The sequence below is a fragment of the Durio zibethinus genome, chromosome 20 (genome assembly GCF_047325235.1).
Source record: "Durio zibethinus cultivar Kanyao isolate XHJ-2024 chromosome 20, ASM4732523v1, whole genome shotgun sequence".
Lineage (NCBI taxonomy): Eukaryota > Viridiplantae > Streptophyta > Magnoliopsida > Malvales > Malvaceae > Durio > Durio zibethinus.
The window spans coordinates 9,632,904-9,648,679 of record NC_143181.1 but is presented as its reverse complement, the minus strand read 5'-3'; the positions used below and the strand labels follow the sequence as shown (position 1 = coordinate 9,648,679).

At 33.6% G+C, this 15,776-nt stretch overlaps 1 protein-coding gene across 8 annotated transcripts; it reads left to right on the top strand.

Annotated features, from left to right (window-relative positions):
- Positions 1-546: 546 nt before the first annotated feature.
- On the top strand, positions 547-14,850 carry LOC111315761 (uncharacterized). 8 transcript variants are annotated; one of them, XM_022917742.2, is made up of 24 exons: positions 550-671; positions 774-835; positions 966-1,257; positions 1,406-1,474; positions 1,557-1,694; positions 1,803-1,920; positions 2,492-2,574; positions 2,701-2,796; positions 3,529-3,697; positions 3,777-3,919; positions 4,004-4,090; positions 4,217-4,402; positions 5,251-5,418; positions 6,547-6,667; positions 6,789-6,858; positions 7,711-7,798; positions 7,897-8,017; positions 8,897-9,090; positions 9,177-9,285; positions 10,396-10,551; positions 11,293-11,395; positions 12,413-12,586; positions 13,893-14,038; positions 14,519-14,850. In XM_022917742.2, exons 3-24 carry the CDS (start codon positions 1,006-1,008, stop codon positions 14,707-14,709), a joined length of 2,982 nt encoding a protein of 993 aa, XP_022773477.2. In that variant the 5' UTR covers positions 550-671; positions 774-835; positions 966-1,005; the 3' UTR covers positions 14,710-14,850. The 8 variants fall into 8 exon arrangements, with proteins under 8 accessions (XP_022773481.2, XP_022773477.2, XP_022773476.2 ...); XM_022917741.2 differs by having other exon boundaries at positions 774-851; XM_022917746.2 differs by lacking the exon at positions 774-835 and having other exon boundaries at positions 547-671.
- Positions 14,851-15,776: the final 926 nt, after the last annotated feature.

Genomic DNA, 15,776 nt, shown 5'->3' with positions numbered 1-15,776 from the left:
ACGTAATATAATGAAAATGAAAATAAAATTTTGACTAAGAATGATTTAATTAGATATCTATAAAATCGAATTCTCAACTAATAAAGGTAAACATAATAAAATTAATTCACATCAAAAATTTTTTCCACTCAAATAAAAATTAAATTTAATAATTTACATATTTATATTCATTTATTTTATATTAGATAAATATAAATTTTGTATTATAATTTATATACACATATTAAATATAAAATAAAATTTTTATTTTTTATTAAATTTATATATAATTTTTATTAAAATTTTCAATTTACCTTTGATTTATATTCAAAATACATCATACTAAAGTCAAAATAATAAAATTAATTTTTTTAATTTTAAAATTTATAATTTTTAATAATAACTCATTCGTTACACCAATTAATAAAAATTTTTAATAAAATTTTTATTTATAATTTTTTTCGAGAATAAAATTTAAAAAATTTTTAAATTATCAAATTTATCGAATATAAATATTTAAAAATTTGGAAGAAAAATAATTTAATAATTTCATTTAAAAAAATTAAAAAAAGAGTGTAAACAGCAAAAGCTGTGCCTAGATTTAACTCCTTTCTCTCCGGTCTCACTCACTCTGTATTTCCTGTTTTCTGCAGCGTTCTTTTAACGCATTGAGTTCAGCCTCTAGATTAAAGGTCAATTATCTTTCAGTAACTGCAGCCCACAAAACCATTATAACTGCAGTTTTTGGTTTGTTTTGATTTTTTTTTTTTTTTTGGATTGTTGTTGCATCTCAGGTTGTTTTCAGGTATCATTGAGTGCCGAGATTTGGATACAGGGATATTCTGCAATTATATGTGTGCGTTGATGTGAATGTCTGTGTCTTCGTGTTAAATTATGTCACGCTTCTTGCATTAAACCTTTCTTGGCGTCTTTATAAAGTGATATGTAATGTTCTTTCTACTTCTAATGCGGAGTTTGGTATGCAGAAAGAAGAGTTATAGCAAGAAACTTACAGGGAGAAGGCTAATGTCTAAAATGGCTGATTCTGAAGTAAAGGCAGCAAGATCAAACTCCACTGCAGGGAAAATGATTTTTGAGCCCATCTTGGAGGATGGAATTTTCCGGTTTGACTGCTCTGCAAATGATAGAGATGCAGTGTATCCAAGCCTTTCATTTATAAATAGAAACAACAGGGATGTACCAATCATGAGTAACAAGGTTCCTTTGTATATCCCTTCTTTTGAGTGTCTTTTGGGACAGCAGATTGTCAAACTTGAGGTCTGTTATTGCATTGCCTTTTAGTATATTTAGCCTCTGCAAATCGATAAACCTTTGTTATCCACCATATTATGTTTTCACTTTGATGGTGTCCCTTGTTCAATTCTTTGTTCGTTAACTGACCTGATGGACTTTGCTTCTTGTTAAGCTTCCGGTTGGTACCTCATTTTATGGAACAGGAGAAGTTAGTGGGCAGCTGGAGCGAACAGGAAAAAGAGTGAGTTATTTGTAGAACATGACCACCATGAAACATATTTTCTTCCCCTTTCATTGCTAGTGATGAGTAAAACTTCTTGTAGGTTTTTGCATGGAACACAGATGCATATGGTTATGGTCTTGAAACTACATCCTTGTACCAATCACATCCTTGGGTTCTGGCTGTTCTTCCAAATGGAGAGGCATTGGGGATTCTAGCTGACACAACAAAGCGCTGTGAGGTCGATTGACTTTATGTTATCGAGTAATACATGGATGAAAACCTGATAAAAACTATACTAGATTTATATATTTTCCTTTAACAGTCAAACACACCTGTTCTCTAGCAGATTGATCTAAGGATCGAATGCAAAATTCAGTTTATTGCTCCACCGTCATTTCCTGTCATTACATTTGGTCCATTTCCTTCACCCAGTGCAGTTTTGGTATCTTTATCCCATGCAATTGGTAATTTCCAATCCTACTTAGTTATTGCACCTTGAATGTACATCTTTTTGGAATTTATTTTTACAACCACAACCTTTTATTGTTTTTGTTACAACCTACCCTACCTGTCATTTGTACTGTGCTATTGTCTCACTTTTGCTTTGTGTTCGGTAAGACATAATTGGGGAAACTGGATGACAAGCACCATCATGGGCCTTTGGCTTTGATTTCAAAGCTTGTATCTGATTTAAAAATCTGCCACTGGAAGTATTTAGGTAAATTAACTAGAGAAAACTAAAGCATAGAAACACATATTTTCAATTTGAGTAGGCAGGTGGGAATGATAAATCCATACAAATTCTGTTCAAGCAAATGGCACGATTTTGAAATGTTTTATGTTTTACTTGAATGTTCAATAAGATTAACTGCAATTAGGGTTTATAGATAAGGTGCTATTGTGAGTTAGGAACTACTAGTTTGATGGTGAGGTTGATAGGCATAACATCCTTTTTTTTTTTTTTATCAATTTATTATTTTAATATTATCTTTTTGGTAGTTGTTCAGTCTTATTAATTTAAACTTTTCTGCTCAGGAACTGTTTTTATGCCTCCAAAGTGGTCATTGGGCTATCACCAATGCCGTTGGAGCTATGACTCTGAGGAGAGAGTTCTTGAGGTTAGTGCTTAGTTGTCTAAGCTGCTGAAATGCTCTTCTCCATTTTTTTTTATATCCACTTCATATCTATAAGGTTTGTTTCGTTCTTGAAAATGATAATACCTAATCTGTAACCAATATTTACAGATTGCGAGAAAGTTTCGGGAGAAGGGTATACCTTGTGATGTGATATGGATGGATATCGATTACATGGATGGCTTTCGTTGTTTCACTTTTGACAAGGCATGTACTTTTCTAGATGATCTCTATGGACTTTTATTGTGGTACTCCGAACATATGGAAGATGCAGAAAAGCCTATGTGGAAATGGGTTGGGTTTTGGGTTTGTGACCAAGAAGGATTTATGTTTAGATGTGAACAAGGACTGGTTTACTTGTCATTTGATCACAAAAGATAGGCTTGATGCAGGGATTGGTTCTAGATTTTGGCTAACAAGAGGATTAGTTTTAATTGATGTAAATAGATAGATTTGATTTTGATTGCACAGGAGAGGAAAGGAGGAAAATTAGGTTTCATGCCTCTTTTAATATATTATCCATGGCTTTAAATTTGAGTATATTTTATGTATTTATAGAGATTGTACCGCTTAAACTTTTAGGATTAACATTCCTTATGAAAGGAACTTATTAAACAATTGGATAATTCTCTTAAAACTTCTATAATAATATAAAGTTGAACAGGTTCAGCAAATATCCCTGGTAGCTTGGAACTGCAAAAGTTACAATTCTTCCCTTTGTGGTGGCAACTAATGTTTTGGAATAGGAATCTTGTTCAACAAGTTCGCGTTCTCTATAGTGCCAGCTGTGAAACATAAATTATCCTCTATGTTCTGAGATATTTCAAGTATTAGCAGCAATTCCTTTTGTTATTGACACATAGAGCTAAATTAGCTATCATGCATTGAAACTTAAATATAATTGTTGTATAAAAATTTAATGATAATAATTTCCTTCAGGAGCGTTTCCCAGATCCAAAGTCTTTGGTGAAAGATCTCCACCATATTGGTTTCAAGGCAATTTGGATGCTTGACCCTGGGATTAAATATGAAGAGGGTTACTTTGTTTGTGATAGTGGGTCTAAACATGATGCTTGGATACAGAAAGCGGATGGGACATGTTTTGTTGGTATTTTCCTTTGCAAAGTCATATTTAAGCTTAATTCCAATTCTTATTTGCGTTGAAAAGGTTTTTTCTTCCTTTTTAGGGAATGTGTGGCCCGGACCTTGTGTTTTCCCCGATTTTACTCAGTCGAAAGTTCGTGCTTGGTGGGCAAATTTAGTCAAAGATTTCATTTCTAATGGTGTTGATGGTATATGGAATGACATGAATGAGCCAGCTATTCTTAAGGTGATTCTGAAAATCATTGCTATATGCTTGCCTTTTTTTTTTTTAAAAAAAAATTAGAAATTGTTCTCACTTTGCTCTTAACAGGCTGTAACAAAAACAATGCCTAAGAGCAATGTTCACAGGGGTGATAATGAACTTGGTGGTTGTCAGAGTCATGCACACTATCACAATGTACTGTTTCTGAACCTTGTTCTCATACTGATTAATATATTTGCAGTTGCAAGTAATTCTCAAATGAACCATTGATTGCATGTGATGTTTTTAAACCTTTTTTCTTGATATTGGTTACTATGTTAGGTGTATGGCATGCTAATGGCAAGGTCAACTTATGAAGGGATGGAATTAGCTGATAAAAACAAGCGCCCTTTTGTTCTTACTAGAGCTGGATTTATTGGGAGTCAAAGGTATGCTGCAACATGGACAGGAGATAATGTTTCAAATTGGGGGCACCTTCACATGTCCATCCCCATGATACTTCAGTTGGTGAGTCAAATTTGGAGATCATGTTGTTTGTTTTATGCATGGCTGGACTAATGAAACTGTTTTGCCTACTGTCTGTTCTTTAACTATGTGTTTCTCTTACCTTTCCATTCTCTTTTCGTCTTACATGGTGAACTTTAAGGCTGTAAGCACTGCTTTATTTCTGTCTACGGTACTGAAATTGATAGGTCAGTTTTGAAATTTTGCTATTTTTCTGATGCATAGTTGCTTTATTAAATTGTTTTATTCCTTTCTGTGTTTTGTAACTTGTACGTATGCCTTTCTCTCAGTTTTCTACTCTGCACCTTTCTTTTTCGCTTATGTGGAAAATTTAAGGGCTGTCAGTGTTGTTGTATGTGTGTGAGAAGTGAATTATGTGCTTTGTTAATGACAGTGTAAAAGGTAAGTTGTTTTGGCTTTATAGCCGAGAAACTGTAGTGTACATTAATAGAGGCAGTATTGAAGTGGTACTTCTGTAAATTGTATTTTAGCATGGCATCACTCTATGAGAATGATAGAAGATTGGATATAATTTTTACTATGGTAGTAGATAATTCTTACATGTGGTTACCGTTTTCTCATATAGTGGATAATTTCTTTGAGACATTGAACTTCAATTTCTTACTTACTACTGGATTAGAAAATTTTGTACAAAATTCCTTTTGACCATTTCATTAAACACCATCAAGGAGCAGAATGCAAGGACACCTGTGCCAAAGTTTTCTTTAGTTGATTGCTCATCTTCTTGATTAAGTTCTTCACTTTTATGTTTTAATTGGAAAATAAAAGCATGTTCAGATTCATGTGCTCAATAATGCACTGGTTTGTTTTAAATGTTACTTTGTTTATAGGGCCTCAGTGGTCAGCCAGTAGCAGGACCTGATATTGGTGGATTTGCTGGAAATGCAACACCGAAACTTTTTGGCCGGTGGATGGGTTTTGGTGCTATGTTTCCATTCTGTCGTGGGCACTCAGAGACTGGCACCATTAACCATGAGCCATGGTCATTTGGTGAAGAGGTTTGTTATCCCTTTTTTTTTTTTTTTGTTATAAAGGAGGAAATAAAACAGAAAGTTCTAACCATTTGGGGACAGTACAGTTTTGTCATAGTTTGTCAATATAAAATAAAATTATTTGTGATTGGGACCTCCAAATATGTGAATAGCAGTTGAAATATGTGTGTAATATATAAAGTATTGAAAATTATCATTTTATCATTAGTGAGGCTGTGCCCTAACATATTTTAAAAAGATTGGGAGTCTATGGTGGATTTTCACTGTGTTTGAGAGTTCATTGGCAGGCGTGGTACCTGATTTGAACAGCTCGTTTTCATTCACTGTAAAATACCTAGAAATTAACAAATCTTCTTAGCCCTTCCCCTGCAAGTAACCCTTTAATTTTCCAATTGCTAACTTTAAAATATGTTAGCTTTGAATGTGAGAGAGGAAGAGAGAAAAAAGTAATAGGGAGAAAAAGATGAAGGAGACCAGGGAAGAGATATGGGAAACAGAAAGCATATGAAGAGAGAGGAAGGGGGGGTGGGACAAGAGAAAAATATGAGATGGAGAAACAATTGTTGGTTACATTCAGTTCATTATCAAAAGATGCATAATTGGAAATAAAGTAGGTTTTTAGACTTAAAAAGCACTCATGAACTGTTCGATGGAGTGTGTTGGCAACAGCCTCCGAATGCATTTACGAGGTGTGCTAATGACCAAGCGTTAATTTGGATGTCCAATGATGAGAAGGTGATTTGGGAGCTTGAGTAGGCCTTATTAGCGCTTTTGATATTTCTGTTTCCTTGAGTTTTATGTATCAAAGGTATTTCGCAATTTACTGGTTTGCCAGAGATTTTAAGATTTTGATTCAAGGATCTCACTTTGGTTTTTCCTATTTTAATGGGTTTTATTTTAAGTTAAATTTGTTTTTCTGTTTGGAGTTCAAATAGTTTTTTAATACATGGAAAATAAGCAAAAATCACTATATAAATACCCTAAACTACTTGAAAGATATGTTAATATTACTTTTGTACAATTTAGTTCTACCTTCTTTTCCTTGTTAAATTATTCTTATTTTTCTAGTTTTCGACTGATTATTCTATTTCGTTTACAATCTATTCTGGAACTAACTTCAATTCTGTTAAGTAGTGTGAAGAAGTGTGTCGCCTTGCATTAAAAAGGCGCTATCGCCTCATACCACACATATACACTCTTTTTTATATGGCTCATACTAGAGGTACTGCTGTGGCAGCTCCTGCATTTTTTGCTGGTGGGTCTCCCTACTTTGGCAACTCAATTAGATGTATCTTGCTACGATTATACTAAATCTTTTTGATGAACTTACTAGATGTATTGCTCGTTTCATTGGGACTGCTAATGACTGTTTGCAGATCCAAAAGATCCCATTTTAAGGACACTTGAGAATTGCTTTCTTTTGGGCCCGCTTTTGGTCTATGCAAGGTTTAATATCTCTCCCTTCAAAGATGAATGCTACATGATAGTTGAATTTTCACATAATTTGCTTTGCTTCATTTATTTTTTGTTTATTTGCTCTTTGTGCATTTTGGAATTAGGGGTGGTCATGGCAACATATTAAAATTAAGTTGTGTTTGCAAGACTTTTCCAGTGTTTGGTATTGAGCATTGTGCTAATACCTACATGTTTGGAACCGTAATGATGAGTAACTAATGGGAAACGGCTGCCCTAGTTGCAATAGAAGCGGAACTGCTTTATTTGTCATCCAACTATTGTGAAAACCCTTATTTTCTACTAGGAACTTATTTCTCATGAGGCAAATGTAGCCCTATTGTTTGCAACCATCACAGCTAGAAGAATTCCTTTATTATCAATTTCAGGGACAACATGATAACATGATTTGAAGATGGCCTTAAAGAAATTCAACATGTCATGAACTGCACTAACTCAAGAATTATACTTCATACCTGTTTAAGAAATAAATTTATTATCATTGTTCATCCCTTTTATAAGAAATATAAAATATCTTTAACTCAAAATTGACATGATTGACAACATTAACAAAGCTTGCAAACATAAATTGGATCCCTTATTATCTGATATTTGTTTCATCTTGAATGTTATTGCAAGATGTTCTCTTAAAGGCTGAAATAAGAAAATGAAACTGATTCTTGTAGCATAAACTTATTTTTTTCGGCCAAATAGTTTAACTTATTAATTATGCACATAAAAATCTGCTAAATCTTAGCAACCATAAGTGGTTCAGTTTTAGGATATTTTATATTTTACAGTTTACCTTGCTTTACGTATTCTCTGACAAATTATATTTATGATTAGCACAATGCCAGATCTGGGGTCTGATAAATTACAGCTCGTGTTGCCTAAAGGAATTTGGTTGAGCTTTGACTTTGATGATTCACATCCGGTATACTTTGCAGGACATCTAGCTCTCCTACTTTATGAGCATCTGGTTGTGCCAATTGGTGATGTTTGTTTTTACTTGTTCTTTCTCTGATATTTCAGGATTTACCAGCTTTATATTTGCAAGGTGGATATATTATACCTTTGGGTCCTCCGCTTCAGCATGTTGGTGAATCTAATCCTTCGGATGATTTAACGCTTATTGTTGCGTTAGACGAGCATGGTACTTTTAAGTAATTTGATGTATTCATGCTAGTATTTTCTGGTTGAAACTAATTTACTACCCCCATCTCTATTTATATGTTGAAACTCTATTTTTTTTTTGGATCCTCTTATCTTGTTGTTGCATTGTTATGTTGGTGCTAGATTGGGCTTCAAAAGTATCATCCTTGGTTTTGATACAATTTTATAAGCGTATCTCAAGGAATGTCTTTCCCTCTAAGAAAAATTTTCACCTTAGATGCTCTTCAGATTTCAAAAAACCTTCGCCCTTGGCAAATATGCGAATTCTAGAAGTGCCATGTGTGTGTGTTGTGCCATATGGATTTTGCCTAAAATTGTTTTGGGTAATTGCAGAAGAAATATGACAGAATGGGCCTTCATCCTTCTTGTTTCATTAATGAGGCTCTCAAACTTAGAAACTTGTGTGGCCATAAAAGTGGACAAATCTCCTAATAAGACAGACAGATTTTCCAATACGAAGTGTCAAGCAACATTATCTTATGCTTAAGTGTAAATTATATTAGGCAAGGATTGGGGAATCCCAAACTATGTTGGCTGCAGTGTTTATTTTTTGAGAATTACTTATGGTGGACAAATATCCTATGGACGAGATTATGGAAGTCTAACCCTCCAAATATAAGGAAAAACCTAGAAAAAATTGTACGTATGTGTTGGACACGTATCCACTTCAACAATAACTCCATGGTGCAAGTAGCATAGGTTCTAAGAAACTTTTTGTGAGTGTTCCTCCGTAAAGAATCATGCTGAATAATTTTCTAAGTGATAGGGCTTTTTTGCTGCATGAAAGTCTCAGCAGTTTTTCAATTCTTTTGAGTTCTTATGACATACAACTTTTAAAGTTAATTCTTTTCTATTACAGGGAAAGCGAATGGCATTCTCTTTGAAGATGATGGTGATGGATATGGATTTACTAAAGGTGAATATCTTTTAACTCACTACATTGCGGAACTTGAATCTTCGGTTGTCACTGTCAGAATATCTGAGACTGAAGGACGGTGGAAGAGGCCAAATCGTCGTCTACATGTTCAACTGTTGATTGGTGATGGTGCAATGGTATGTCTTCTTTTCCAAAGAGATTGACAATTGCAATACATTGGGAGCATGCTGCAAAATAGTTTAATCTGGCTTTTCTCAAACAGCTTCACATGTGGGGCATAGATCGGGAGGTTCTGCAAATAGAAATGCCTTCTGAAATTGAGGTCTCTAAGCTGGTATCCTCTAGCAAAGAGCACCGTAGATTGCATTTAGGTAAATATGTCTCTCCAAGGCCTCTGTGCTCAGTCATTTCTGGACACACACACACACACACACACACACACATATATATATGAAACCATTCCAATTTTCTTTAACTCCAGTTATTTCCAATGGCTGTTTGTTGTTTTAACATTAGCTGCTTTCAAGTTTGGCCTGAGGTCTTTGTGTCTTTTTTTTTTTTTCTGAACCTGAAGACAATCCTTTATTTAAGACCTTTATTTAATATTATTCATTTGATTTTGTCATGTTAATGGAATACATAATGCATTATGCTTTGTGTAATCCGTTCAATGAGTTGATTTTGTCATGTTAGATAAATGCAGATGTAACATGTTTAACTCATTTGATTGACGCTAAACCACCCTTGTATTAATATTTATGGAACTTAATTAACCAAGTCTGATTCCTTAATGGCTAAAATCATCTTTTGATGATAAAATGAATTAAACTCCTACACATGGTTAATAAATGGATCAATTTAAGTCTGATAAATATAAGTGCGATCTTTTTGCATTGATATGAATGTGTTTTGATTCTGTTTATGTTAAACCTGCCCTTGCTAACTTGGTGTTAATATGAAGTTGCATCACTCATTGCCAATTCTAGCGCACATTTCACAAATCTTTAGTATGAGGCTCCTGGTTGGTTATTGTGTCAGAGTTTCATTTCATTTATTATTTAGGGGAGGTGATGGTGCATGGTCCCGCCATCCTGAATTCCGTTTCTAAAACCTTTATGATAAATATATGAAAAACTTTTATACACTTGCTAACTTGATGTTAATATGAAGTTGCATCACCCATTGCCAATTCTAGCACACATTTCACAAATCTTTAGTTTGAGGCTCCTTGTTGGTTATTTTGTCGAGAGTTTCATTTCATTTATTATTTAGGGGAGTGGATGGTGCATGGTCCTGCCATCCTGAATTCCATTTCTAAAACCTTTACGATAAATATATGAAAAACTTTTATATGCTTGACAACATGCCATTGACAAAATATTTAATTTTGTTGCCGATGTTATCAACTGATTTCCTTGTACATTTTTGCAATAATATCTAGTGATGTTATGATTTTTTGATGTGTAAGTTTTCATATGCAGAAAGCATTAAGCTTATTCCAAATGTGGAAGATGTTTCTGGACACAAGGGAGGAGAGCTTTCAGGGACTCCAATCGTGTTGCAAAGTGGTGATTGGTCACTAAAAATAGTACCCTGGATTGGGGGTAGAATTATTTCCATGGTTCACCTTCCTTCAGGTATTGCAATGTATCCCTAGATCTAAGCACCAGATTAGTTTGACACATACACATTTGTACTTGACCAAGTAACATATGTTTAAGTAGTCTTAGTCATGTTCGCTCGCATATTGGGGATTAGGTGAGGAATTGAGATGAATCCCAGTCTTAAGGGTAGTCTCTCTAGACCACAGAAAACATATAAAATAAATCCATTTCCAGTTAGCCTTTCATTGGCATTTAAAAGTTTAGGGGTGAGGGAGGCTTCCCCATTTCAAAGACAGGACAGACCACAGGCCTCAAAGAGGACTTACATTGGATATACAGATCGCCCACCAAGAGGGACTGCTGGTAGTGGGATTCAAACCTAAGTCTTCCATGCGAAGTATTCAAACCTTACCAGATCAACCAACCCCCGATGGTGTTTCCACTTGGCTTTGATCTTGCTATCAACTTCAAATATACTTAAATCATTTTTTTTATCAATGAACATAGCCCGCCTAAATGTGGACCAATTACATTTTGCTTTAGTATGAAGGAATAATGGAGACAGTTGATTTTTTTGTTCAATGTTCTCTCTTTAAAGTTTGGATAGTGAACAAGAGGTCTAGTAAAAGAAAAAAAATGGGATAGGAAGTACAGAGATCCTAAGATATCAAGTTAGATACATGATGTTCTGTTACATTTTTAATTTCATATGAGTCTGCGTGGACTTGCAAGTTTTGTCACTCACACTCATTGTCTTCTTTCTCTTGAATGCAGGAAGACAATGGCTTCACAGCAGGTTTGAGATTAACGGATATGAAGAGTATAGTGGTACGGAGTACCGGTCTGCTGGATGCTTGGAGGAATACAATGTCATCCAGTGAGTTTCAGGACTTATACTTAATTGACTGATCATTATGGACATACAAAAGGAAATTTGTTAAAGAAATATACTTATAAGAGAACTTTTTATTAGTATATGATGATGTGTGGAGATCAGTCTGATACATTATTTGGCATTGCTTGTAACTGCAAGGCTAGCCATGGTAACCTGTTGCTGTGTTCTCCAATCATTCATTGATTATGCTGTCCTCTCATCCTCTCATTTACAATATATCATTAGATGCTGAAGCTGTCAAATGTTGTGAACTTGCTGTTTGTTATAATTAAAACATTCAAAGTGATGGTCATAGGCCTTAAGCCTGTACTCTTCTGATTACATCAAACTCAAAACTAATCGAAAGGCCTTCTAACTGTGATATGTCATTTACACCAAAAGTTTTTCTCAGCGAAGACTATGGCATCTTTAGCTTAAGCATCTTGTCAATGTGATTGCTCCTTACATGTAATGATGTAAGAATAGATTTACATAATTTTTCTTAAACCAAACTTAGATTTAATTTCTTCTGATTGACTGTCATTTCTCCATTATCTATTAATAATTGTAAATGATGTTGTCCCTCTATGTTTGTAACTGAAAAATGAACGAGGGGATGTTTTCCTGAAGATATTTAGGCAATAGAAACTGGGTTATTTTTCTTTTTTGTGTTGGTAAAATTCTTTGGTTCAGATTTGATATATTTCTTTAATTTTAGTAGCTGTGGAATTTTAAGAAATTTACTGTTTCAAAGTTCTGGAACGCAGTTGAATATAATGGTTGAGGATGAAATATATTGTAGGGATCACATCAACTATTGCTGCTCTAGTGTGAAGTACTCCATATGCATTTTCCCTAATAGTTACCATCATTGATTCAACTGTTTTTTAGGTTTATCAAGCTGTGTATGGTGAGGCGATATTAGATAAAAACAAGGGGAATTAGCAGAAGTCACGAGGCTTCACTATTGCAGTCTTGTCTTGTGCTTCTATTTATTGATAAAATATTCATTCCTTGTAGGAGAGATCTTGAGCATGCAGGAGAGGAGGAATCCCTCCTGTTAGAAGGTGATATTGGTGGTGGCTTAATTCTTCAGCGCCAGATAACCATTCCCAAAGATAATCCAAAGGTTTTCCAGATTGAGTCTTGTATTTTAGTTCGCAATGTTGGTGCCGGTTCTGGTGGATTTTCAAGGTTTGTTCAATTTTCACATTCATATTTTTCCTTTCCTATTTTCTTTTAATCTGTTGTCTTGATTTTTTTAGTTTGATTTTAGGCTTCCTGATAATATAGAAAATAAAATAGCATATGGAGGAATTGTTTAATTGAATGGAATGGGGGTGTTTACATACATGCTAAAATATGTGGTAAACAATCAATTTTATGGAATGAACGGGAAAAAGAAAATAATTTTTTTTTTTCTGTGAGTGGCTAGCAAAACAATCCGTATGCTAATTTTGATTGCTTCAAGCTTGGAGCTTGTGAACTATTGATAGATTCTTTAGGGAACCCAAGTCTAAAATTGGCAAATGAAGAGTCTAGGTGAAGAGGTACAGTGCTTAATGACCAGTACATTAAGATAATATCTCTGTGATTTTTTAACTGGTATTGAACTAATTGGTTAGTCTATGGTGTGTTGTGGCCTTATATTTGGCTGGGTGCCTCCACCTATTCCCAATAGTTTGTATCTTAATTTGTTTGTTTGTTGCTTCTCTCTTTAGTTGTTTTTGTAATTAGTGTAGGTGGCATATTTGTCCTAGATGTGAATCTTGGCTTTACATGTAGCGGCGTAGTTTGATTTTATGACCTCATATTAAGATTGAAGTTAATATCTGTTGTTATTTAGTAGAAAACAACAAAGTTTTGGCCTATTGTTTCTTACCCCTTCGGAGGGATAAGGTCCCAAGGTTCGAATCCCATTTCCCTTTCGAACTTCCTCAGATGTGCCTAAAAATGCAATTACTTTTGAGCACATGGTTAATAGAGGGCTTTTGCTTGTGCCACTTGCAAGTATTGGATCATAGGATGTGTACGTAATATAATTTGGAGGCGTGTATGAAGTGCTCTCGTTGTTACTCAACTTGCTGTTATGCAATCAACTGAAAATCAATTGGGCATAGCTGAAGTGGCTAATGACGAATGTTATTAAGTATGTTGGATGACAGTAGTTAATAGTTAGTATTCTCTTGTAACATGAAAGCTCGAATAAACAACTAAGCCAAACTGCAAAAAATGTAACAGAAAACCTGAAACTAATTGGCAATAAGTGGAATGACTTGAATATATTGTCTAAATAAACCGTAAAGTAGATGAATGAGATAGTTAATTCAACAATGTGCTGTACTATTCCGTACCCGTTACATCTTTAATTTTTATTGCAATCTGTAACATACCTGATTTCCCGTTCAACAATGAGTTGAAGCATTCTTCCTATTCTGTACTCGTTTGATTTCATTTTTTACTGTAAAAATGTTTATCGTTGGTTTTTTTTGTATTGTAGGCTGGTTTGCTTGAGAGTTCATCCAACTTTCTCTCTCTTGCACCCAACAGAAAGTTTTATTGCATTTACCTCCATTGATGGCTCCAAGCAGGAAGTTTGGCCGGAATCTGGAGAACAACTTTATGAAGGGAATCTTCTACCTAATGGTAATTCTACATGCTTTAAAATTCAACAATTTCCATGATTGCATCTTCAAAAGTACAGGTTCCTTAAAACAGAAAGACCTTCAGTTAATGGTAAAAAATAAAAATACTGGGAGAACTTAAAAATGAATCTCATTGACTAACCGGTGTTCATCTTGCTTTGTAAAAATCTCCTTGACTAGAATCGGAAGCTTAGTTAATTTATGTAATCATTGTTATAGAGGTAGTGGCATTCAACAGGTTTGAGATTTGAATCTCAACATCTATAACCCTTTTTTCCTATTTTCATGTTATGGCTTCTTTTGTTTGAAAAAAAAATAATCTCCTTTACTAAAAGCCAATTTAATTAATTACTGTGATGATTTGGGGATGATTGATCTTTCATTTGCTACACATTATTATTATTATTATTATTATTATTATTGTGAAACTCCATGTGCTCATCGACAAATGTCTTGGTGAATGGATGCTTGTTTGTTCCAGGTGAATGGATGCTCATCGACAAATGTCTTGGTTTGGAGCTCATCAATCGATTCAATGTTAGTAATGTCTACAAGTGCCTCATCCACTGGGGAAGAGGGACAGTAAACTTGGAGCTGTGGTCCGAAGAGCGTCCTGCTTCAAAAGAGTCACCACTTAGGATTTCTCATCAGTATGAGGTGAGAGAAATCTAATAATAGCTCATATTAGTCTATGCATTGTGAATGATAAGATTGTCTGAGATGTAATTTTGGATGGTTTTATGGAAAGTAAATGACATTGTGTATACTTAATTTTATTTTAATAATAACTTACCTTATATATATTTAATCCTAGATTATCATTCTAGTCAAAGTGTTGATGATTCTTGTGCTCTCAATTTTGTAATTAATGAATTGCTAGTTTTTATTTGACTGGATTTTTTTGATTTGTTGATAAGCTTTGGAAAAAGATATTTATTTATTTATTTTTGTTTTATTATAAATAGTTTTGGAGCTTTTATTTATTTATTTACAAAACAAATGATGGTTATGTATATATTTATTACATTAAAAAAATATGAAATCAATAAAATGAAAGGAGCAAGCAAGGTTGCTATTGGCAAATGACACATCCCTTGCAGATATCAACGTGATAATTCAAAACACAATTAGATGATAGGACCTGAATGTAATATATATATAAAAAAAAAAAAAAAACAAAAGTGATATAATTAAAATTGTAATAAAAATTATATATAAGATTAATAAAAATAAAAAAATATATTTTGCATTTTGTGCGCAGATGTTAATTAATATTTTATATGACAAAAATACACAAATTATTATGAGATCTATAGTTTTAGCACATCTTCATGTTACCTTGTAAGGTAGGATTTCTGTCAGGGGGAAGTTTTCTTGTAGTAATGCACCACAACTTAATTTGCGCTTATTGTAAAATCTCGACTTTGTCAAAATGTTTTTAAATTTTTATAAATGAGTTTTAGTCTAATTTATTTTACATAATGAATTTTATGTTATGCCTACTTTTGTAATAACAAATATTATTGCATCATAATTCCATTTATGTGAAAAGATAAACATGCTCTTATTAAGTTTTTATAGAGAGCATTTTACCTATAATTCTTTTTATTATAATTTTATGATTATCTAATCATAATAAAAAATTATGTATGGATCCATCATATATAGACTTCATATAATATTTTTGTAGATCTTATTTAACTTTAAATTTTAATTAATTAATTATTATACAATTATTA

Bases quoted from the DNA above. Each gene is read 5' to 3' on its own strand.
- LOC111315761 (XM_089749626.1), top strand. From the start codon at position 928: ATGTTCTTTCTACTTCTAATGCGGAGTTTGGTATGCAGAAAGAAGAGT. The intron at 1,921-2,491 runs GTAATTTCCAAT...TTTTCTGCTCAG, and splicing joins ATCTTTATCCCATGCAATTG to GAACTGTTTTTATGCCTCCA. The intron at 7,799-7,896 runs GTATACTTTGCA...CTGATATTTCAG, and splicing joins ACTTTGATGATTCACATCCG to GATTTACCAGCTTTATATTT.